General features: G+C 41.7%; 1 protein-coding gene across 18 annotated transcripts; it reads left to right on the top strand.

Moving 5' to 3' along the window:
• On the top strand, positions 1-25,729 carry LOC115166731 (troponin T, fast skeletal muscle isoforms). Of its 18 annotated transcripts, none has more exons than XM_029720453.1 (16): positions 1-152; positions 3,656-3,694; positions 4,165-4,178; positions 7,059-7,067; positions 8,435-8,557; positions 11,359-11,376; positions 11,807-11,827; positions 12,510-12,528; positions 12,919-12,958; positions 13,290-13,406; positions 14,380-14,457; positions 16,016-16,129; positions 17,239-17,351; positions 17,575-17,665; positions 20,661-20,701; positions 25,221-25,729. In XM_029720453.1, the coding sequence occupies exons 2-16, from the start codon at positions 3,675-3,677 to the stop codon at positions 25,255-25,257; spliced, it is 855 nt and encodes a 284-aa protein (XP_029576313.1). In that variant the 5' UTR covers positions 1-152; positions 3,656-3,674; the 3' UTR covers positions 25,258-25,729. The 18 variants fall into 18 exon arrangements, with proteins under 18 accessions (XP_029576313.1, XP_029576314.1, XP_029576318.1 ...); XM_029720454.1 differs by having other exon boundaries at positions 8,438-8,557; XM_029720458.1 differs by lacking the exon at positions 11,807-11,827.

Here is a 25,729-nt window from a genome sequence, read left to right on the forward strand (position 1 = left end):
CACACTGTCAGACCCCAGCCAATGAGCAGCTTGACAAGATCAAATATCACTATAACACAAGGACTTATTTGATGAGAAGAGTTTGTAGAAGCCTTTACAGCCAGTCTCCCCATCCATCGCCAGGGAGTCTCACTTCTTTCAACTTGTCTGAGGTAAGAAAGGAAGATAGATAGAAAGACAAAGGGTTGGAGAAACACAACATTTCCCCGTTTAAGAGTGATTGATTCCTGTGTTTTGAGTAAATTCCTGTTATTATAGAGGGTTTGTTAAATATTCCTGGGCAGGTATGTGCCACTGATACAGAGAGACAGACAGAGATGGATAAAGAGACAGTGATTTACGAGTCCAGGAAGAGGAAGTGGTCTCTCCTACTGTCACAGTAGATTTACCATAGGAGAATCTATAGCCTACTAACGTATAGAACTGGGACTATCTTCTGGTTGTAATCTAAGCTGCTCCAGCCAGACTGCTGGGGGCATCTGAGCCCGGATGTTGGACCATGGGACACGTCTCACAATTGCAAACAGGTCAAAGTTTACTCTCTAAGTTTACGTGCAACACTGTAAACAGTCTGAAAAACTGAAATAGTTCCGTTTCTTCTGTTTGGAGTTTGGTAGCATATCATTTTTAAGACAACAATTTTCATTAGACAACTTTAAATTGTTTAAATTGACCGAAAGTGGAAATAGATTTAGTCAATGCTTATTAGATAGAGGTCAATACAATACTTATTTTCAAGGTGTTTTTATGTGTGTTTTGTGTAATTGAAAACTTTGGTGGACAATCCCTGGATGCTAAATCAAATCAAAATGTTTTTGTCACTTGGTTTGTAAACAGGTGTAGACTAACAGTGAAATGCTTACTGACGGGCCCTTCCCAACAACGCAGAGAGAGAAAAATAGAAAAATAATAGCACAAAGAATAAATACTAAATGAGTAACGATAACTTGGCTATATACGCTGGGTAACAGTACTGAGTTGATGTGCAGGGGTATGAGGTAATAACCTGGCTATATACACTGGGTAACAGTACTGAGTTGATGTGCAGGGGTACGAGGTAATAACATGGCTATATACGCTGGGTAACATTACTGAGTTGATGTGCAGGGGTACGAGGTAATAACCTGGCTATATACACTGGGTAACAGTACTGAGTTGATGTACAGGGGTACAAGGTAATAACCTGGCTATATACGCTGGGTAACAGTACTGAGTTGATGTGCAGGGGTACGAGGTAATAACTTGGCTATATACACTGGGTAACAGTACTGAGTTGATGTGCAGGGGTACGAGGTAATAACTTGGCTATATACAGGGGGTAACAGTACTGAGTTGATGTGCAGGGGTACGAGGTAATAACTTGGCTATATACACTGGGTAACAGTACTGAGTTGATGTGCAGGGGTACGAGGTAATAACTTGGCTATATACAGGGGGTAACAGTACTGAGTTGATGTGCAGGGGTACGAGGTAATAACTTGGCTATATACGCTGGGTACCAAGTCCATAAGAGGTAATAGAGGTAGATATGTACATACCGTATAGGTAGGGGTAAAGTAACTAGGCAACAGGATAGATAATAAACAGTAACTGCAATGTATTTGATTAGTCAAAAGAGTTAGTACAAAAAGGATCAATGCAGATAGTCCAGGTAGCTATTTGGTTAACTATTTAACTGTTTAGCAGTCTTATGGCAGAGAGAGCAGTCTATGATCTGGGTGGCTGGAGTCTATGACAATTTTTAGGGTCATTCTCTGACGTCTGGTATAGAGGCGTACTGGACCGAACACACTACCGTCTGTAGCGCCTTGCGGTCGAAAGCCAAGCAGTGGATCACGCCTACCACCGTTGTGTCGTCATCAAACTTAAGGATGGTGTTGGAGTCGTGCCCGGCCACGCAGTTGTGCTGAACAGGGAGTACAGGAGGGGACTAAGCACGCATCCCTGAAGGGCTCTCAAGTTGTGGGTCAGCGTGGCGGATGTGTTGTTGCCTACCCTCACCAACCGGGGGGGCGGCCCATCAGGAAGTGGGTCCTTAGCTTAGTGTGATGAGCTTGGAGGGCACTATGGTGTTGAACGTTGAGCTGCAGTCAATGAACAGCATTCTCACATATGTGTTCCTCTCGTCCAGATGGAAGAAGGCAGTGTCGAGTGCAATAGAGATTGAGTCGTCTGTGGATCTGTTTGTGGGGGGCGGTATGCGAATTGGAGTGTGTCCAAGGGTGTCTGGGATGATGATGTTGATGTGAGCCATGCAAAAAGCCCTTTTCAAAGCATTTCCTGGTTCCAGATGTGAGTGCTACGAGGCGATAGTCCTTTTAGACAGGTTACCATTGCTATAGTACAGTACAGTGTATTCTATCACGTTCAAACAGCTATGGAGATACAGCTGCACTGAGTGTTCTAGACTGAGGGGTTATGGGTCAAAGGTTACATCCTTTGTCTAATTGTCGTGTTGTCAGACTTTAATCTCTTGTTGTCCCCAGGCGTTGTCCTCTCCAACTAAAGAATTTACAACAACAACAAAAAACTGCTCCCCTTTATTGTACCGCGGCATCATACCAGTATTAGCAATTACAATGACGGCTTAGCGGTGAACAGCTGAAAGCACGTTGACAGTCACAATGTCTGCGGGGCGTACAGCTAAATGCTAAAGGGTAATACTGGACACCCCTGTGGTATCCCCCCTAACTCTGTGACCTTCCCAGGCTTTCTTACGCAAACCCAAGGAAATCTTCAGACGGGCACACGTACACACGGGCACCAACACACATACATATGTAGACGCCACACACACACACACACACACACACACACACACACACACACACAGAAAAGGATAGATTTCCAACCAAATGTTTTTACATTGTTTTTGTGTTTGTCTGGTGGAGGCTCGTCATCATCGTCAACCAGTCTTTTATATCACAAGTTAACCAAACGAACCACAAAGGGTCAACCAAATCGTCTTGTCGAACCCAACCAATCAGGAAGGATCCTCAGACTTCTCCTTACCATCATCACTTATTCCTTCTTTGTTGTGATGAATGACCACGATGCCCAGATATGGAGAAAAGGAGAGGGGGATTTGGGAGCTATGTGGACAGAGAAGGTCTCAGCTGAGTCTGGGTAATAAGATCCTAAAGGACTAAGCCTGAAGGACATCTGCAGCTGTCCTGGACCACTAGGTGTGAAAGAACCCTCTTAGGACACTTTATATATATCCAAAGGATTAGAAATGAGAGTTGTTCCACGTCCTGTACAGCCGAGGGCTTTAGAGACCTGAAGGAGGATGAGGAGATGTGTTAGCTAGTCGTCTTTACTACATGACACTAAATTGTCCTTTCAGTGCACCTTTGGAAAGTTTTAACCTACAAATGATGTCAAAAGTTGTTGGAAGGATGTGAATAAAGAGGACATAACTTACCTCAGCAGTGTGTCGGTTAAGGCAGCCCCCCCACACCTCTCTGATTCAGAGGGGTTGGGCTAAATGAGGAAGACACATTTCAGTTGAAGGCATTCAGTTGTACAACTGACTAGGTATCCCCTTTCCCTTTCCTTGTACTACCCATGTATTCTCCTTCAGATGAAAGGGAGGAAAAAATCCTACAATAAAATAATACACTTAAATAAAGAAACTTTACTACTTTTCTTCCAGGTGTAAATCCACTGTCACCATGTCTGACACTGAGGAAGTGTAAGTATTCCCATTGTATGATTCATTTTATTCCTTCATTTCATTCATTTTATGACTGAGGGTTTAATTTCCTTGTTAGGCTCATTAGCTACCAAATAATTTACAAGTGGGACTAAATAAATGTATTACATTTTGGTGCTATCAGTGGGACTGAGACATTTACAACCTGACCCCTGAGTATCTTGTTAGTAAATAATTGCCACTGGAGTGAAACAAGATAGGCATGAGGTTTATTGGTAGTAACATGAATTGTTACGGAGTCTAGTTGATAGGTAATCGACTAGCTGGGCTGTTCCCTGGACATTGGTGTCTGTCTTTACTATTTTATCCAACATATCATAATAAAACATTAATGTTTCCTATATTTAGGTAGGAATGGAGATTTTAATTACTGTAGAGAGCTGTTTGTCTTATAACTCTAAGTTAAATGGGCCTGTTGATGCTAACTGTATGCTGTTTTTATTTTTCAGTGATCAGATCGAGGGTAAGTGAAAAATAACAAAACTACCTTGAAAAAAATCTACTCTTCCTTTAATGATCAGTGACACGTATCTCCACATTTAAACAAGGTGGAGCTGAAGCCTTCTGTACGGCAGCATCCTCTATTCATAGAGCTGTGTCTCCCCCAACTGGGTTCACGAAGAACAGACAGATTGTGTCCATTCTCAACCAGTCTGTCCTCAACTCTATGTTTACTTTATAATCATGTAATAATACTGTAGTAATTAATACTGTAGTAAATAATACTGTTGTAAATACTGTAGTAAATAATACTGTTGTAAATACAGTGGTAAAGCCTGAACTCGTCTCTTTCACACTGTGTATCGGTAGTTGTGATAATAATTCAATATTTCTTCTAACCTTCTACAAGGGTAAAAGTCTGTCTATTTCTGTGCAGGTTTGGCTTGACTCAGTGAAATATAATGTTTACATTAAAGATGATATCATTAGCCTTGAGTTTCAAGTACATATTTTCAGGCAATGCGGTCCGCAATACAGGCCCATTGATCAGTATTTAATTCTGGCAATTGTCTTTTACCTTTGAAGAAAGACAATTATGTCTTGCCATTTTGTCATTAATCCTGAAAGTATGTCAAAATCATATGCTGTATACCATCCTCCTATACTGGACCCAGCCCTAGATGTTGGTATACTGTCCTGTCCTCCTAGACTGGATACAGCCCTAGATGTTGGTATACTATCCTGTCCTCCTAGACTGGATACAACCCTAGATGCTGGTATACTGTCCTGTCATCCTAGACTGGATACAGCCCTAGATGTTGGTATACTGTCCTTTCATCCTAGACTGGATACAGCCCTAGATGTTGGTATACTATCCTGTCCTCCTAGACTGGATACAGCCCTAGATGTTGGTATACTGTCCTGTTCTCCTAGACTGGATACAACCCTAGATGTTGGTATACTATCCTGTCCTCCTAGACTGGATACAGCCCTAGATGTTGGTATACTGTCCTGTTCTCCTAGACTGGATACAGCCCTAGATGCTGGTATATTGTCCTGTCCTCCTAGACTGGATACAGCCCTAGATGCTGGTATACTGTCCTGTCCTCCTAGACTGGATACAGCCCTAGATGCTGGTATACTGTCCTGTCCTCCTAGACTGGATACAGCCCTAGATGTTGGTATACTGTCCTGTCCTCCTAGACTGGATAAAGCCCTAGATGTTGGTATACTGTCCTGTCCTCCTAGACTGGACCCAGCCCTAGATGTTGGTATACTGTCCTGTCCTCCTAGACTGGATACAACCCTAGATGTTGGGATACTGTCCTCCTAGACTGGACCCAGCCCTAGATGCTGGTATACTATCCTGTCCTCCTAGACTGGATACAGCCCTAGATGTTGGTATACTGTCCTGTCCTCCTAGACTGGATACAGCCCTAGATGTTGGTATACTGTCCTGTCCTCCTAGACTGGATACAGCCCTAAATGTTGGTATACTGTCCTGTTCTCCTAGACTGGATACAGCCCTAGATGTTGGGATACTGTCCTCCTAGACTGGATACAACCCTAGATGTTGGGATACTGTCCTCCTAGACTGGATACAACCCTAGATGTTGGGATACTGTCCTCCTAGACTGGATACAGCCCTAGATGTTGGTATACTATCCTGTCCTCCTATACTGGATACAGCCCTAGATGTTGGGATACTGTCCTGTCCTCCTAGACTGGATACAACCCTAGATGTTGGGATACTGTCCTCCTAGACTGGATACAGCCCTAAATGTTGGTATACTGTCCTCCTATACTGGATACAGCCCTAAATATTGGTATACTGTCCTGTCCTCCTAGACTGGACCCAGCCCTAAATGTTGGTATACTGTCCTGTCCTCCTAGACTGGATACAGCCCTAAATGTTGGTATACTATCCTGTCCTCCTAGACTGGATACAGCCCTAGATGTTGGTATACTGTCCTGTCCTCCTAGACTGGATACAGCCCTAGATGTTGGTATACTATCCTGACCTCCTAGACTGGATACAGCCCTAGATGTTGGTATACTGTCCTGTCCTCCTAGACTGGATACAGCCCTAGATGTTGGTATACTGTCCTGTCCTCCTAGACTGGATACAGCCCTAGATGCTGGTATACTGTCCTGTCCTCCTAGACTGGATACAGCCCTAGATGTTGGTATACTGTCCTGTCCTCCAAGACTGGATACAACCCTAGATGCTGGTATACTGTCCTGTCCTCCTAGACTGGATACAGCCCTAGATGTTGGTATACTGTCCTGTCCTCCAAGACTGGATACAACCCTAGATGTTGGTATACTGTCCTGTCCTCCAAGACTGGATACAACCCTAGATGCTGGTATACTGTCCTGTCCTCCTAGACTGGATACAGCCCTAGATGTTGGTATACTATCCTGTCCTCCTATACTGGATACAGCCCTAAATGTTGGTATACTGTCCTCCTAGACTGGATACAGCCCTAGATGTTGGTATACTATCCTGTCCTCCTATACTGGATACAGCCCTAAATGTTGGGATACTGTCCTCCTAGACTGGATACAACCCTAGATGTTGGGATACTGTCCTCCTAGACTGGATACAACCCTAGATGAGCCTTCAAGTGAAGATGTGTTATTATTTAGAGAATGCAAATTGTATAAGCGTTTATATGTGGGTTCGAATAAATGTTTTTTGTCAAACTCACAAATAGCGTGTAATTTAGTCAGTCATGGAGGATAGGACACGGTATGAATGATCAGCATGATTCTGACTTGACCTGGGACATGGCTATGGACTCCTATAAAGCCATGTCTCAGGGCAAGGATTGGACCAATTTATGATCTAAGAAATGACATGTGTTTTTGTTTCACCATATTTATTTTGCGGAAACTGAAGACGAGGAAGGTAAAAAACAACAACAACAGACATTTTGGTTTCCATGGCGATGCCACTCTTACTAATTTGTCAACTCTTACCCTTAATCTGAAATGTGTTTGACAACGCCTGCTTTGCGAGTCTTTTTAATAGATTATTTGTGTGACTCGATAATTTATTACTAATTAACAACCGCTTTTGCTTACCCTCAAATATCTGTAATGTGGAGCTCATAAACATCTTAACTTCGCTGGAAAGCTAGCTTTGTGTGAAGTCAGATTCACACAACATCACTCATCTCATATGTGTATACTGTATTTTATACCATCTACTGCATTTTGCCTATGCCGCACAGCAATCACTCTTCCATATATTTATATGTACATATTATTTTTCCATCCCTTTACATGTGTGTGTATAAGGTAGTTGTTGTGAAATAGTTAGATTACTTGTTAGATATTACTGCACTGTCGGAACTAGAAGCACAAGCGTTTTGCTGCACTCGCATTAACATCTGCTAACCATGTGAATGTGACCAATAAAAATGTGATTTGATTTGATTCATGTCTGTTTTAACACAACAAAGCAAGCTTTTACATATACTCAGACCTTCAATGGTGCACTCTGTTTCTCTGTTATAACTTAGTAACCACAATTACATTACAGTATGCAGCCACACATAATGATACTCGTACAGCCTTCCCTGTATGTGAGCTTTGTGTACCAGTCCGTCACGTGGAATTGAAAAACATCTTGCTTTGTTTGTCCGTGTGTCAACTGAATTCCCTAGATGATAAAGTCTGTCATTGTTGATCAAGCGTTTGTAAAAAAAATCTCACAAAATCCCTGCTTGCTTATCATTTATCATAATTACGTTTGTTTTATCTGTGCGTAATCACGTTTGATTTATCAAACGGCTTGTCAAACACTTCTTAAGGGTGACTGTTCTGACAAATTTTTGACAACTTAAAGAATAAGGAAAAATGTGATTGGGCAATAAGGAATTCCACATTTTTTGGCATGCGAAATGTTTTCAAACTCAGGTATCTCCGGTATGCAGAAAACCATCAATCATTCATAACGTATCATTTCACTTCATCTTATTAATGCTGTCTACCCATCTTTTTCCATCCATCTTTCCTCTCTTCTCTCATCCCTCTCTTTCTGTTCTTCTCAGCATCACTGCTCGCTGCACACACTCCAGCAGTACAGTACTGTCCTCTCCTCTCTTCTCTCATCCCTCCTTCTTCAACTGAAGTAATCTATTTTCATCCTATAACCTAACCGATTCTCTCTCCTCCTTCACGCGTTCATAAACGAATATCTAACCTCTCTCCGAAACCCTTCCTGTCCCTGGGTTCCCGCTGCATGCTGCGTGCTCTGCTGCGTATCCCAAGAAGAGGTAGTAGAAGTAGAGGTAGCCCCCGAGGCAGCCCCAGAGGAGGAGGTAGAGGAAGAGGAGGTAGAGGAGGAGGCAGAACCCGAGCCTGAGCCTGAGCCTGAGGTTGTAGAGGAGGAAGGTATGTGGCGTAGGGTATTCATTCATCCTTCCCTTGTGCAACCACACCTGTCCCCCAGGTAGACATAGATGAGACCTACTAATATAGTATATAGTCCCTCCTGATAGTGTCCGACCCCTGTCTCCACCTCAAACCCCTGAGGCACTAATGTTAACTGTTGAGCTACTGGAGGTACCTCCTCTTCATAACTGCCCACTATGAAGAAAGCATACTTCTATGGTCTATGTGAGGGGTGTCAAACATACTGGATCCCCTGTGAGCTGATTCATGGGAGTGGTTTGAGTACTGGGGGGGTACTGAACATGGCCCACGGGGCAAAATGAGTTTGACACCCCTGGTCTACGTACTGTATATCCACAGTCTACCATGTACTGTATATTAGTACTGTATATGCATAGTATACTATGTGTATTAGTACTGTGTATTCATAGTGCGGTATGTATATTGGTACTGCATACCCATAGTCTAGTATGTGTATTAGTTATAGCAACAGTACACGTTCATGTTCTTTCTCAATGCACGCCTCTTCCTCACTGAGTGGCTTCAGCTGCTTCCTCTCAAACTGCTTCTTTAATATCACTAATCATGATCAATCCCAAATCCACCCCTAGGCCTTAGCCCCTCTGCACTTGGAGATCTGAGATGTGCCTAGACAGGTGGTAGGAGCTAGGGGTTAATGAGGATGACATCTGAGCTGTACCTAGACAGGTGGTAGGAGCTAGGGGTTAATGAGGATGAGATCTGAGATGTGCCTAGACAGTGGTAGGAGCTAGGGGTTAATGAGGATGACATCTGAGCTGTACCTAGATGGTGGTAGGAGCTAGGGGTTAATGAGGATGAGATCTGAGATGTGCCTAGACAGGTGGTAGGAGCTAGGGGTTAATGAGGATGAGATCTGAGATGTGCCTAGACAGGTGGTAGGAGCTAAGGGTTAATGAGGATGAGTTCTGAGATATACCTAGACAGTGGTAGGAGCTAGGGGTTAATGAGGATGAGATCTGAGATGTGCCTAGACAGGTGGTAGGAGCTAGGGGTTAATGAGGATGAGTTCTGAGATGTGCCTAGACGGTGGTAGGAGCTAGGGGTTAATGAGGATGACATCTGAGATGTGCCTAGACGGTGGTAGGAGCTAGGGGTTAATGAGGAATGTGGTCTTAGATGTGCCTAGACAGGTGGTAGGAGCTAGGGGTTAATGAGGATGAGATCTGAGATGTACCTAGACGGTGGTAGGAGCTAGGGGTTAATGAGGAATGTGCTGTTAGATGCTGCAGATGCATAGTGCTTGTAGATGAATAGATACTATAGCCCTATCTGGGCAAATTTACTAAACTAGTAAGGGTGCTAGCAACTAAAGCTAAACCAATGACTGCTATCTTCCATACTTACTGTATCACCTCATCGGGAGCTGCTATCTTCCATACTTACTGTATCACATCACCTGGAGCTGCTTCTCCCAGAATGCAATTGGAGAAAATATAATGAGCCCTTGATTTTGTAGTGCTCTAAACGTTCTGTATATGTTGGGAATGTATTACAACCTGGAGGTTGCTTTCTAGAAATGTTTTGAATATGGCAAATGTATGAAAATGCTCAATGGAAGAATGAAAGCTTCCATCATAAGTAACTGATTATTATATTTTAATCCTGCTCCACTGTAACCGGATTATTATCTTTCAATCCTGCTCCAAAATAACCTGAATATTATCTTTTAATCCTGCTCCAAAATAACCAGATTATTATATTTTAATCCTGCTCCAAAATAACCTGAATATTATCTTTTAATCCTGCTCCAAAATAACCAGATTATTATATTTTAATCCTGCTCCAAAATAACCTGAATATTATCTTTTAATCCTGCTCCAAAATAACCAGATTATTATATTTTAATCCTGCTCCAAAATAACCTGAATATTATATTTTAATCCTGCTCCAGAATACCTGAATATTATCTTTTAATCCTGCTCCAAAATAACCTGATTATTATATTTTAATCCTGCTCCAAAATAACCTGAATATTATATTTTAATCCTGCTCCAAAATAACCCGACTATTATATTTAAATCCTGCTCCAAAATAACCTGATGACTTTATGTGAATTAAGGTCTTTTTTTCATCCATGCCCACCTCTGTTACTCTTCCTCAATCGTCCTAATTTCACCATTACAGAGATGATGTTGAGGAAGGTAGTCCCCCATTCCATGAACCTCATTATAGTTGTGTTTTTCATTACCGTAACGGCATGGATGAAGGATGACCTTTCCGCATATAAAGGATCTTTCTTTGCCCCTTTTGAGATCTTGTCTGAAAAGCTTATTTTATTAACCTATAAAGGAATGATTACAGGAATGATGCAGAAAGTTGATCACTGTTACAACTTGCTTAGCTCTCACATTGGGGTGTTATTTAATATAATACTGTGTATCAATTATATATTGTTATAGTTCATATTCATATTTACCTGTTTTCTTCAACTGTACTTCTGGCCACATTTACTGTAATTTATGGTGTATTACACTGGTCATAAACACCTCAATTTGGGTGAGTGAATGTTCTGCAGAGCAGTGCCTAGTTAACTGAATGTGTAGTGAATGTGCTAGCAGGCACCAGGGTTGTAAACTTCTGGGAACTTTCACAAAGTTTCCAGTTCTTTTTCTTCAGAAATCCCATTGGAAGATTTCTGGAACATTCCGGAACTTTGCAACCCTAGCAGGCACCGACAGCTTGTCCTGAGCTTATGTACAGTATATATCACTCATCATGATATCTATTCTGCTCTTGCTTTGGACGCTTGCTGCATGCAGAGGCCTACGAAGAGGAAGGTATGTGTATTCAAGTTCTTAAAGTTGTATGTGTACTTCTGATTGGACAGACTGCACTGTGTCAGTCTCCTCTCCCAGTTCAGGAGGTTTACGGTATCGCAAGACTGGAGAAAGAGACCCTGTCCATGAGTCCATGTGCTCCAGCAACAAAATACTGCCCAAATTTAGTCTCCTGCTAAATATCTTTCCCCATACTCCCAACAAATGAATGAAAGTCAAGGCCTGAGTAATCTCAGAACCAAGAACCAAATCTCACGTCAATAGTCTGTCACGCGAAACTACGGTCTGAGTGGCCTTATGAGAAAGGTCAGCAAACAGACTTGTTGTGACAGCGTGGGAAAGGGTGACGGAATATGAAATGCTGCAGTGACTCCTATGTTCATGTCTGCTTTGTCTGCTTCTCTTCCTGCATGACATTCTGCCAAACCAGTCGAGGAAGGAGAACAAGATGGTACTTTGTATTTCTCTGACTGCAAGAGCGTTGCTGTTGCTTTGCTTGTGGTTTCTACCTGTTTGAGTGTGAAGGTCAAGCCAAAATCTAATCACAATGTCAACGATGTTTCGCTATTTATTGACAATTCATTGTAATTTCTTATTTAATAATATTTCTACCACCAACTTGACTTTTGGAATAGAATTAACATGTATCATCCAAGTACAGAATTCAGTCTTGGATTGTAGAAAGAGTCTAATTCTGACAATGAAGTAGTTATAATGAAGAAAAAAAAGAGAACAGAACTCATAAATAACATAGAGATCCTACCTAGTAAATAGTAAGGTATTGTTCTTGTCCTACTCATCCTTACAAGCACCTATACTGTACATGTCTGTTATTATACATGTTATACAACTTTTTTCACTAACACATACCAAATTAACATTGTGAAATTGAAAGTAAAACCTACAAACGGTTTACTTTTCCTAGTATAATAATTTTGTTATTATTTTTACAAGTTAAAAGTAGCCTGAAACTGCGGCCCAGAGGCGTAACACCAAGTGTGTCCACACGGATATGTCCCCTTGATTAACTAAACCTCCATTTGGGTCTGTTGCTTGAGATCCTTGTCACTGTATGTGATATCTCTAACACTGTAACATATTCTTCCCCCTTTTACGATGTTCTTACTGAACAGAGGAGAAGCCCAAGTTCAAGTGAGTAGAAGTTATATCCAACATTCATGTCAAACCAACCAGTTCAAGCTGTGTATGTGTGTTCATCAGGGTTGGGATCAATTCAGTCCATTCAGGAAGTAAACTGATATTCCAATTCCAATTGTCCTAATTGAAAAAACAAGTGAAGGAGGAATTGAACAAATTGGAATTGCTAGAATTTCAGGTTTACTTGGTGAATTGACTGAATTGAAATGGAATTGACTGGAAGTCCAGAACCCTGGCTTCCACATGATTGTAACCCTGTAGCTTGTATGCTAAATGTTTTATAAGAACAGAACCAACAGTGGCAACGCCAGAACCCGGTGAATTTTGCTGCGCTGTCCTAAAGCATTAGATATAACTTAAGTGGCATCTTTTGACATTCCATAGAGTCCCTAAGGTCCCTGATGGTGAGAAGGTGGACTTTGACGTAAGTACACTATAAATTCTTCTTCCTAAATCATGTTTCCCTGTAGCTCAGTTGGTAGAGCATGGTGTTTGCGATGCCAGGGTTGTGGGTTCGATTCCCACGGGGGGCCAGCACAGAAAAAAAAATGTATGGAATGTATGAAATTGTATGAAATGTATGCATTCACTACTGTAAGTCGCTCTGGATAAGAGCGTCTGCTAAATGACTAAAATGTAAATGTAAAAATGTTTCATGAACTAAAACATCCTTGGCCAAAAGAAAGCAACCGTTTAGGTTTGGTACAGTGATACTACACTTGAGGTAATCTCTCTCTAACTTTGTTGTTTAACAGGACCTCCATAAGAAGCGTCAGAACAAAGACCTGATTGAGCTGCAGGGGTTGATCGATGTCCACTTTGAGAACAGGAAGAAGGAGGAGGAGGAGCTTATTGCCCTCAAGTCCAGAATTGTGAGCTGTTATTACCTCGCCTTTACAGCTGTAAACACAGGTGTAAATACCAGGGTTTGGGATCAAATCCATTTAAATTGCAGACCATTCAGGAAGTACTCTGCAATTACAACTACAATTCTCTTCTATTCTTTTCAATTAGGAAAATTTGGAATTGGAGTTGGAATTTGGTTAACGTTCTGAATTGACTGGAATTGTAACATGGGTCGTCTAAAGGAAACCAAGGCGCAGCGTGTATAGTGCTCATATTTGACTTTTAATGAAGACACTTGAACAAAACAACACAACGACCGACAACAGTTCCGTAAGGTACACTTTGACAAAACGGAAAACAACTACCCACACTCACACATGAAAACAGGCTGCCTAAGTATGGCTTCCAATCAGAGACAATGATAGACAGCTGCCTCTGATTGGAAACCATACCTGGCCAAAACATAGAAAACAAAAACATAGAAATAGAAATCTAGAAAACCCCACATAGAAACAGAAAACCAAAAACACCCAAAACACCCACCTGTCACGCCCTGACCACTCTACTATGGAAAATGACCTCTTACAAGGGTCAGGACGTGACAGGAATTGAAATGGATTTGACCCCAACCCTGGTAGAACCAGGTATAAATACAGGAGTAGAAACTATGCTTGACTTGCGGAATGGAGCCCAAACTAATAGATAGGTCGATGTTGATCTTTTGGGAATTTTGGCCTTCTGTCTTGAAGAACTTCTAGAACACCATTCCTATCCTTTAGCCCAAGCAACAAGGTTACAGTAAACCATGTTTTCTGGTAGCAGACCTGTAAACAACCTATCTCTTAGCCCAAGCAACAAGGTTACAGTAAACCATGTCTTCTGGTAGCAGACCTGTAAACAGCCTATCTCTTAGCCCAAGTAACAAGGTTACAGTAAACCATGTCTTCTGGAATCAGACCTGTAAACAGCTGTGTATGTGGTTCTATTCCTCTCCTCCAGGAAAAACGTAGGTCAGAGAGGGCCGAGATCCAGAGGGTACGCACAGAGAAGGACAAGGAACGCCAGGCCAGACGTGAGGTCTGTATAGCCTAAACTCTGCAGGCAAACACATTAATTCATTCAACATTCGGTTGCTTAACGTGGGTGTTGTAGTTGCTTAACATGGGTGTTGTGGTTGCTTAACGTGGGTGTTGTGGTTGCTTAACATGGGTGGTGTGGTTACTTGACGTGGGTGTTGTGGTTACTTGACGTGGGTGTTGTGGTTGCTTAAAGTGGGTGTTGTGGTTGCTTAACATGGGTGTTGTGGTTGCTTAACGTGGGTGTTGTTTCTTAACATGGGTGTTGTGGTTGCTTAACGTGCGTGTTGTGGTTGCTTAATGTCGGTGTTGTGGTTACTTAACGTGGGTGTTGTGGTTACTTGACGTGAGTGTTGTGGTTGCTTAACGTGGGTGTTGTGGTTACTTAACGTCAGTGTTGTGGTTGTTTAACGTGGATGTTGTGGTTACTTAACGTGGATGTTGTGGTTGCTTAACGTGGGTGTTGTAGTTGCTTAACGGGGATGTTGTGGTTGCTTAACGTGGGTGTTGTGATTGCTTAACGTGGATGTTTTGGTTGCTTAACGTGGATGTTGTGGTTACTTAACGTGGATGTTGTGGTTGCTTAATGTCGGTGTTGTGGTTGCTTAACGTGGATGTTGTGGTTGCTTAACGTGGATGTTGTGGTTACTTAACGTGGGTGTTGTGGTTGCTTAACGTGGGTGTTGTGATTGCTTAACCTGGATGTTTTGGTTGCTTAACGTGGATGTTGTGGTTACTTAACGTGGGTGTTGTGGTTGCTTAACATGGATGTTGTGGTTGCTTAACGTGGGTGTTGTGGTTGCTTAACGTGGATGTTGTGGTTGCTTAACGTGGGTGTTGTGGTTGCTTAACGTGGATGTTGTGGTTGCTTAACGTGGGTGTTGTGGTTGCTTAACGTGGGTGTTGTGGTTGCTTAACATGGATGTTGTGGTTGCTTAACATGGATGTTGTGGTTGCTTAACATGGATGTTGTGGTTGCTTAACATGGATGTTGTGGTTGCTTAACATGGATGTTGTGGTTGCTTAACGTGGGTGTTGTGGTTGCTTAACGTGGGTGTTGTGGTTGCTTAACGTGGGTGTTGTGGTTGCTTAACGTGGATGTTGTGGTTGCTTAACATGGATGTTGTGGTTGCTTAACATGGATGTTGTGGTTGCTTAACGTGGGTGTTGTGGTTGCTTAACGTGGATGTTGTGGTTGCTTAACATGGATGTTGTGGTTGCTTAACGTGGGTGTTGTGGTTGCTTAACATGGATGTTGTGGTTGCTTAACATGGATGTTGTGGTTGCTTAACGTGGGTGTTGTGGTTGCTTAACGTGGGTGTTGTGGTTGCTTAACGTGGGTGTTGTGGTTGCTTAACGTGGGTGTTGTGGTTGCTTAACGTGGGTGTTGTGGTTGCTTAACGTGGGTGTTGTGGTTGCTTAACGTGGATGTTGTGGTTGCTTAACGTGGGTGTTGTGGTTACTTAACGTGGGTGTTGTGGTTGCTTAACGTGGGTGTTGTGGTTGCTTAACGTGGGTGTTGTGGTTGCTTAACGTGGGTGTTGTGGTTGCTTGTACAGGAGGAGAGGCTGAAGAAGGAGGAGATGGATCAAAGGAGAAAGGCTGATGATGACGCTAAGAAGAAGTCAGCTCTGACCAACATGGGCTCCAGCTATAGCAGCTCCCTGCAGAAGGTCAGGTGACCTCCACACACACCACGCTAAACACAAATCCAGGGCCTCTCAAAACACTCCTCGTTTCCTACATATTATTTTATTTCACTAGGCAAGTCAGTTAAGAGCAAATTCTTATTTACAATGAAGGCCTATCCCTGCCAAACCATAACCCGGACGACACTGGGCCAATTGTGTGCCACTCTATGGGACTCCCAATCACGGCCAGTTGTAATAGAGAATGGAATTGAACCAGGGTCTGTAGTGTTGGCTCTAGCACTGACGTGCCATGCCGTGCACTAGACCGCTGCGCCACTCGGGAGTACACTACCTTGTTCCCTACATATAGAGTGTACTACCTTGTTCCCTACATATAGAGTGTACTACATTGTTCCCTACATATAGAGTGCACTACCTTGTTCCCTACATATAGAGTGTACTACATTGTTCCCTACATATAGAGTGTACTACCTTGTTCCCTACATATAGAGTGCACTACCTTGTTCCCTACATATAGAGTGCACTACCTTGTTCCCTACATATAGTGTACTTCTTTGTTAAACAAGGACCTATCTTCATCACAGCCAACCTGCTCTTTTGTAAAACACGTCTGAAGGTTTTTTAGTGGATGCTTCAGTCCTAGTTGGGTCCATGAAACGACACACATCATGTAACAACATAACAGGATTGGAAGATATGACAGAGAGACGTCACATGATTGAAGTTACAGATTGTTTGTAATTATGAGCTGTAGCTCTGAACCTCTTGTTCAACACAGACCTAGATGAAATCTAAAATGGCCCCCCTTACTTCCCATTACCTGACGACTCATCCTGAATTTAATTCCGTTGTTCTATCGATCGTCCCATACATCTGTCTGAACCCGCCATCCTAGAAGTCGTTTTGTGCTGACGTCAAAAACGACGCGATTCATTTATTTGTGTAGGCCAGCTCAGTCCCAACCCATCGGTTTCTGGGACCAATCAGAACGGTCAGAATGTGTTCGCTTTCTCAAAGAGTCGAGGAGCAAAGCAGATCCAGAAGAAACATTAGCAGGTCGTGGCGTTGGGCCTGAGTGATGTGGATGGGCAGCCAGGCTATATTCCCTATGTGCTCTGTCACCTCCCCAGGCTGACACTAAGAGAGGAGGTAAGAAGCAGACTGAGAGAGAGAAGAAGAAGAAGATCCTAGCGGAGCGACGCAAGCCTCTCAACATCGACCATCTGAACGAGGACAAGCTGAAGTAAGATTTTAGTTTCGGTGGGAGTGTGGATATTTTTGTTTCTGTGTTAGTAAAGGAGGCAGAGTCCTGAACCTGAGCAGTTTGACATAGTTGTAAAGGAACTACAATGTTCCTTGTAGACATCTCTTGGACTATGAGAATACTTCATTTCCCTATTGTCATTTTCAGATCCCAGAAATGTGCAGTTTTTAACCCAAGCTCCTGAATGTTTTGTCCTTTGCAGGGATAAGGCTAAGGATCTATGGGAATGGATGCACCAACTGGAGTCTGAGAAGTACGAACACATTGAGAAACTCAAGAGGCAGAAGTATGAGGTGAGTGATTTTTTACATTTACATTTTTAATGTGCTTCTTCCGTAGAGATACTATGCAAAATGACCGTTATTATACATTAGGGTTGGAGTCAATTCGCCTTTCAATTAAGTCTTCTTTTTTATACAATAAAATAAATATATATATTTTAGATTTTTTTCACTCCACATAATTTAAAGGGTCAATCTGTAGTCGCTACATACACTACATGGCCAAAAGTATGTGAACACCTGCTCGTCGAACATCTCATTCCAAAATCATGGGCATTAATATGGAGTTGGTCCCCTCCCTTTGCTGCTATAACAGCCTCCACTCTTCTGAGAAGGCTTTCCACTAGATGATGGAACATTGCTGTAGAGGCTTGCTTACATTCAGCCACAAGAGAATTAGTGAGGTCAGGCCTGGTTGGGCGATTAGGCCTGGCTCGCAGTCAGCGTTCCAATTCATCCCCAAAGGTGTTCGATGGGGTTGAGGTCAGGGCTTTATGCAGGCCAGTCAAGATCTTCCACACCGATCTCGACAAACCATTTCTGTATGGCCATATTACAACGTGTGTGTTGTGATAATTGCGTCGTTTGCTGTTAACTCATATGCCTTGCGACGGTAATATCTAGGCCTAGTTTTTGATGGTAGGCCACTCTGGTAAGCCTAGGTTATGATCAAATAGCCGCAGTAGCCTACTTGACCACTGTCTGAAACTGTAACTTAAAACAGATACAGCCTCACTTTTCACTGTAAACGCGCCCTGGAAGTTGCACAGAATATTCACAACGTTCAAGTTTGTCCTCAGCAGACCTGAAATTTGCTCAGTGCCGGAACATTGGGTGGGAGTACGCTTTGTTATTGTTATAATAATTATAATAATTATAATCTAAATGGTTCAGGGTCAATTTACTTTTGAATTCAGACAATCCGGGAAGTAAATTGAAATTAAAATGGCAATCAGCAATTGAAACAATAACAAAGTGCACTCCCGCCCCTGTTTCGGTAAAAAGCTGTGCTATTGTGCTGTTACTTAATTTATTGACTACTGATTTATAATCAGAGGGTAAAGGTGTTCTCTCATTCTGTAAGGAAGGACCTGATGGTTGTCGTTCAGACAGAAGGCCACTGATTTATAATCAGAGGGTAAAGGTGTTCTCTCATTCTGTAAGGAAGGACCTGATGGTTGTCGTTCAGACAGAAGGCCACTGATTTATAATCAGAGGGTTAACATGTTCTCTCATTCTGTAAGGAAGGACCTGATGGTTGTCGTTCAGACAGAAGGCCACTGATTTATAATCAGAGGGTAAAGGTGTTCTCTCATTCTGTAAGGAAGGACCTGATGGTTGTCGTTCAGACAGAAGGCCACTGATTTATAATCAGAGGGTAAAGGTGTTCTCTCATTCTGTAAGGAAGGATCTGACAGTTGTCAATTTTGCTCTTTTATTTACCTTTATTTAACTAGGCAAGTCAGTTAAGAACAAATTCTTATTTTCAATGACAGGGCAGAACGACAGATTTGTACCTTGTCAGCTCGGGGATTCGATCTTGCAACCTTTCGGTTACTAGTCGAACACTCTAACCACTAGGCTACCTGATACCCCAGTCCCACTCTTAACCCATGATCCCTTTCCCCTCCTTGTTAACAAATGAACCCGTTCAGCTCTGATGTCCTCCAGGTCAACACTATGTATGAGAGGGGAGGAGCTTAGTCAATTGAGTAATAAATAAAGACACGCTCCAAGGACAGGCCCTGGGTCAGTCGCAGCCATAGAGCTGCAGCCAGAGCCTAAAGAGTGCATGGTCTAAGGATAGGCCCTGGGTCAGTCGCAGCCATAGAGCTGCAGCCAGAGCCTAAAGACTGCGTGGGTCTAAACACAGGTCCTGGGTCTGCAACAGACAGCCTAGGGAGTGGAGTGCATGGTCTGGTCTAGTCTCTCTGCAGGGTCTGGATGCTTTAGAAGGACCATGCAAACCAAACCTCAACAGAGGCAGCAGTGTCTGCCCTCAGGTGAAAGAGGACAGGTCAAAGGTTAATAGTCAGAGGTGGCATCTTAAATTTTTGCCTAAAATGACATACCCAAATGTAACTGCCTGTAGCTCAGGACCTGAAGCAAGGATATGCATATTCTTTATACCATTTGAAAGGAAATACTGAAGTTTGTGGAAATGGCAAATGAATGTAGGAGAATATAACACAATAGATCTGGTAAAAGATAATACAAAGAAAAAACATGCAAATTTTTTTTTCATTATCTTTGAAATGCAAGAGAAAGTTCACAATGTATTATTCCAGGTTAGGCGCAATTTCGATTTTGGCCACTAGATGGCCAAAATCAAATGTGCCTAATTGGTTTATTGATACATTTTCAAGTACATAACTGTGCACTCTCCTCAAACAATATCATGGTATTATTTCACTGTAATAGCTACTGTAAATTGGACAGTGCAGTTAGATTAACAAGAATGCTTTCTTCCCATATCAGATATGTCTATGTTCTGGGAAATGTTATTGTTACTTACAACCTCATGCTAATCACATTAGCACACGTTAGCTGAACTAAAATGTGGGGGGGGCACAATCCCGTAGAGGTTAATTGGGGAGGTAATTGTGGTAATTGCTGGAGTAGGATGGTTGGAATGGAATTAAATACATGAAACACATTGTTTGATGAAAAGTGTTTGATGCCATTTCTTTCGCTCCGTTCCGGTCATTATTAGTGTGAGCCGTCTTCCCCTCCTGTGATTTAATGACATCAGATCAACTACAACCCTTGTGAAGATATTGACTGTGCCGATCTAGACACTAGTATCCACTAGTGCTGTAGTGGGTACGTGTGTCGGTGAGAGTACTCTTGGTTGCCCACATCAGACCAACAGTTCATTCCAACAGGACTGCTGCTGTCTCTTTAAAGTTGTCACTAATGACCCAGAGGTCAGGGGTCAAATGTAAGGCCCCTGGCAACCTCCCTGCTGCTTCTGATGGGTTTAAACACGCTCATGTGTTGTTTTCAGGTCATCTCTCTCAGAAATCGTATTGATGAGCTTCAGAAACAGTAAGTACTGCCTCTCACTCCTTCAGAATTCCTTCCTCTCCCAGTCATTGTCTCTGTCCCAAATGGAACCCTATTCCGAATATAGTGCACAACTTTTTTACCAGGAACCCATAGGGTTCTGATTTGGGACAAAAACCCACTCTCTCTTCACTCCTCAGAGACAGACAGTATGATAATCTGATCTGATGCATGTCCTAATAATGACTAATGAAAGGCATTGTCATAACACTTTAATCCTGGTCAGAGTTAGAAGAGGGCTTGACAAAGAGTTGTGTTGGTCAACATTCTACGGCTCACTTCTGCAACACTAAGGCATGACTGTTGCACTAAGAAGCACACAAAATGTCCTTAGAACAGGTTTACAAGGCGGACATTTTGTTTTTGCAAAAAGGTAGGCCATTGCAAAACATTGAAGTGTTGTGCGTAGTAAAAACATTCAAATAATTCCATTGCTGACCCCCTGAAACACCATCCACCTTACGAGACTAGCCAATAATGAGTGACTTATCTCGACCGTACCACAGGAGAGGTATTTAACAACATTTCTCTACAGCCGTTCCATCACATTCTCATCTTCATGTGATACAACAGTGAGAAGTACTGTAAAGTCCACATCAGAACCCTAGTTCTATACAGTATGGCTCTGTGTTGTTGTCCATGTACTGCAAGGGCTGCTTCAGAGGCAAAGGAAGTGAGGCTCAACACTATAATATGTCAATAGGAAGTGATGCTCAACACTATAATATGTCAATAGGAAGTGATGCTCAACACTATAATATGTCAATAGGAAGTGATGCTCAACACTATAATATGTCAATAGGAAGTGATGCTCAACACTATAATATGTCAATAGGAAGTGAGGCTCAACACTATAATATGTCAATAGGAAGTGAGGCTCAACACTATAATATGTCAATAGGAAGTGATGCTCAACGCTATAATATGTCAATAGGAAGTGAGGCTCCACGCTATAATATGTCAATAGGAAGTGAGTCTCAACACTATAATATGTCAATAGGAAGTGAGGCTCAACACTATAATATGTCAATAGGAAGTGAGGCTCAACGCTATAATATGTCAATAGGAAGTGAGGCTCAACACTATAATATGTCAATAGGAAGTGATGCTCAACACTATAATATGTCAATAGGAAGTGATGCTCAACACTATAATATGTCAATAGGAAGAGAGGCTCAACACTATAATATGTCAATAGGAAGTGAGGCTCAACGCTATAATATGTCAATAGGAAGTGAGGCTCCACGCTATAATATGTCAATAGGAAGTGATGCTCAACAATATAATATGTCAATAGGAAGTGAGTCTCAACAATATAATATGTCAATAGGAAGTGAGGCTCAACACTATAATATGTCAATAGGAAGTGAGGCTCAACACTATAATATGTCAATAGGAAGTGAGACTCAACAGCATAATATGTCAATAGGAAGTGAGGCTCAACAGCATAATATGTCAATAGGAAGTGAGGCTCAACAGCATAATATGTCAATAGGAAGTGAGACTCAACAGCATAATATGTCAATAGGAAGTGAGGCTCAACACCATAATATGTCAATAGGAAGTGAGGCTCAACAGCATAATATGTCAATAGGAAGTGAGGCTCAACACCATAATATGTCAATAGGAAGTGAGGCTCAACACTATAATATGTCAATAGGAAGTGAGGCTCAACACTATAATATGTCAATAGGAAGTGAGTCTCAACACTATAATATGTCAATAGGAAGTGAGGCTCAACACCATAATATGTCAATAGGAAGTGAGACTCAACACTATAATATGTCAATAGGAAGTGAGACTCAACACTATAATATGTCAATAGGAAGTGAGGCTCAACACTATAATATGTCAATAGGAAGTGAGGCTCAACACTATAATATGTCAATAGGAAGTGAGGCTCAACACCATAATATGTCAATAGGAAGTGATGCTCAACAGCATAATATGTCAATAGGAAGTGAGGCTCAACACTATAATATGTCAATAGGAAGTGAGGCTCAACAGCATAATATGTCAATAGGAAGTGAGGCTCAACACCATAATATGTCAATAGGAAGTGAGGCTCAACACTATAATATGTCAATAGGAAGTGATGCTCAACGCTATAATATGTCAATAGGAAGTGAGGCTCAACACTATAATATGTCAATAGGAAGTGAGGCTCAACACTATAATATGTCAATAGGAAGTGAGGCTCAACACCATAATATGTCAATAGGAAGTGAGTCTCAACACCATAATATGTCAATAGGAAGTGAGTCTCAACACCATAATATGTCAATAGGAAGTGAGGCTCAACACCGTAATATGTCAATAGGAAGTGAGGCTAAACACTATAATATGTCAATAGGAAGTGATGCTCAACGCTATAATATGTCAATAGGAAGTGAGGCTCAACAGCATAATATGTCAATAGGAAGTGAGGCTCAACACTATAATATGTCAATAGGAAGTGAGGCTCAACACTATAATATGTCAATAGGAAGTGAGGCTCAACACCATAATATGTCAATAGGAAGTGAGGCTCAACACCATAATATGTCAATAGGAAGTGAGGCTCAACACTATAATATGTCAATAGGAAGTGAGGCTCAACACTATAATATGTCAATAGGAAGTGAGGCTCAACAGCATAATATGTCAACAGGAAGTACTTTCACCACATCATCCCCAGCTATTGGAAGTACTCGTGAAGCATTGAAAGTTTCACCACTTTCTCTTTCATTTGCCCAAGTATTCTTCAAGATTGATCAAAAGGGAACAAATTGCTCTTAACATTGGCCTACTAAACATTGTAGCCCACATTCATTTATTGCCTAAATTTCTTTGCCATCTGTCTGTCTGAGTCTGTGTGGATGAGTTTTTCTGTCTGAGTCTGGGTGGATGAGTCACGTGTGGAGAACTTTCATTCTTCAAGGATGAGAAATAGTATACTTATAGTCTTACTGTATATGGATCTCTCACTGAGCTTGTTTGTCTCGATGGGATACTTAAAATAGTTTGCCATCTGATATAACTGAGGTAAGTATGGCATTAGCTTGACATTGTATTGCAGCATGGTCAGTCAACTAAATCTAAATGTGAGAGTGTGACTAAAACTAGCTAACACTGGTCAAAATGACATCCACTGTGTTTTACAATAGCATACTGAACATGACAGCCACTGTGTTTTACAATAGCATACTGAACATGACATTTACTGTGTTTTACAATAGCATACTGAACATGACATTTACTGTGTTTTACAATAGCATACTGAACATGACAGCCACTGTGTTTTACAATAGCATACTGAACATGACATTTACTGTGTTTTACAATAGCATACTGAACATGACAGCCACTATGTTTTACAATAGCATACTGAACATGACAGCCACTGTGTTTTACAATAGCATACTGAACATGACAGCCACTGTGTTTTACAATAGCATACTGAACATGACATTTACTGTGTTTTACAATAACATACTGAACATGACATTTACTGTGTTTTACAATAACATACTGAACATGACAGCCACTGTGTTTTACAATAGCATACTGAACATGACATTTACTGTGTTTTACAATAACATACTGAACATGACATTTACTGTGTTTTACAATAGCATACTGAACATGACAGCCACTGTGTTTTACAATAGCATACTGAACATGACATTTACTGTGTTTTACAATAGCATACTGAACATGACAGCCACTATGTTTTACAATAGCATACTGAACATGACAGCCACTGTGTTTTACAATAGCATACTGAACATGACATTTACTGTGTTTTACAATAACATACTGAACATGACAGCCACTGTGTTTTACAATAGCACACTGAACATGACATTTACTGTGTTTTACAATAGCATACTGAACATAACATCAACTTTGTTTTACAATAGCATACTGAACATGACATTTACTGTGTTTTACAATAGCATACTGAACATGACATTTACTGGGTTTTACAATAGCATACTGAACATGACATTTACTGTGTTTTACAATAGCATACTGAACATGACATTTACTGTGTTTTACAATAGCATACTGAACATTACATTTACTGTGTTTTACAATAGCATACTGAACATGACATTTACTGTATTTTACAATAGCATACTGAACATAACACTATATCTAGGATAGCTTAAAGGTAGTCCAACATTTTGAACAAAGAATCAAATCAAACATAACTTATTTTTCCTTGTATGATAGGCTTCTTTTAAAATACGATTTACTCTCACAGTAGCAATAACGTTGTATAAATAGTGCCTCCTGACCTCGGAATGAATGTTGGCCCATAGACTATTTTGGATATTCTAATTTACACGTGGTATGTCGTCCTAAACATGTAAATAAACCATACATTCTAACTATGGTTCACCAAGGGGACTATGTCATTGGCTGCTGTTTAAAGCCAATGCTTGCCACTAGAGGGCATTACCTACATAACAGAACAGGACCCCTAACGTGTGTTTGCACTGTTGGCGCATTGCAGCAGCAAGAAGGGAGCCGCAGCCCGCCGCAGAAAGTAAACTGCCCGCCCGCAGAGGTCTCAGCACCGGCGTGCGTCCGCCATGCTGCCGGCTTCTGTACCGGCAGGGACAACTGCCTCTGCCCGCCACAGCCATCCAGACCCCGGCTAGACCCATGTCATGGAACCGACAAGCTGCACTGGATGTCCTACTGTCTGCTTTCGTGCTATGTGAATTATGTTGTCACAGTCCATTCTTCTCATGTCCTGTCCTCTCACAGCAGACTATGATTGGTTCTCATTTCCTGTCCTCTCACAGCGGACTGTTGTTAGCTTCTCATGTCCTGTCCTCTCACAGCAGACTATGATTGGTTCTCATTTCCTGTCCTCTCACAGCAGACTATGATTGGTTCTCATTTCCTGTCCTCTCACAGCAGACTATGATTGGTTCTCATTTCCTGTCCTCTCACAGCGGACTGTTGTTAGCTTCTCATCGTGGTATATTTTTTGTAAATAAAAAGAGTGACGCTTCA

The sequence above is a fragment of the Salmo trutta genome, chromosome 29 (assembly GCF_901001165.1).
Source record: "Salmo trutta chromosome 29, fSalTru1.1, whole genome shotgun sequence".
In the NCBI taxonomy this organism is placed as follows: Eukaryota; Metazoa; Chordata; class Actinopteri; order Salmoniformes; family Salmonidae; genus Salmo; species Salmo trutta.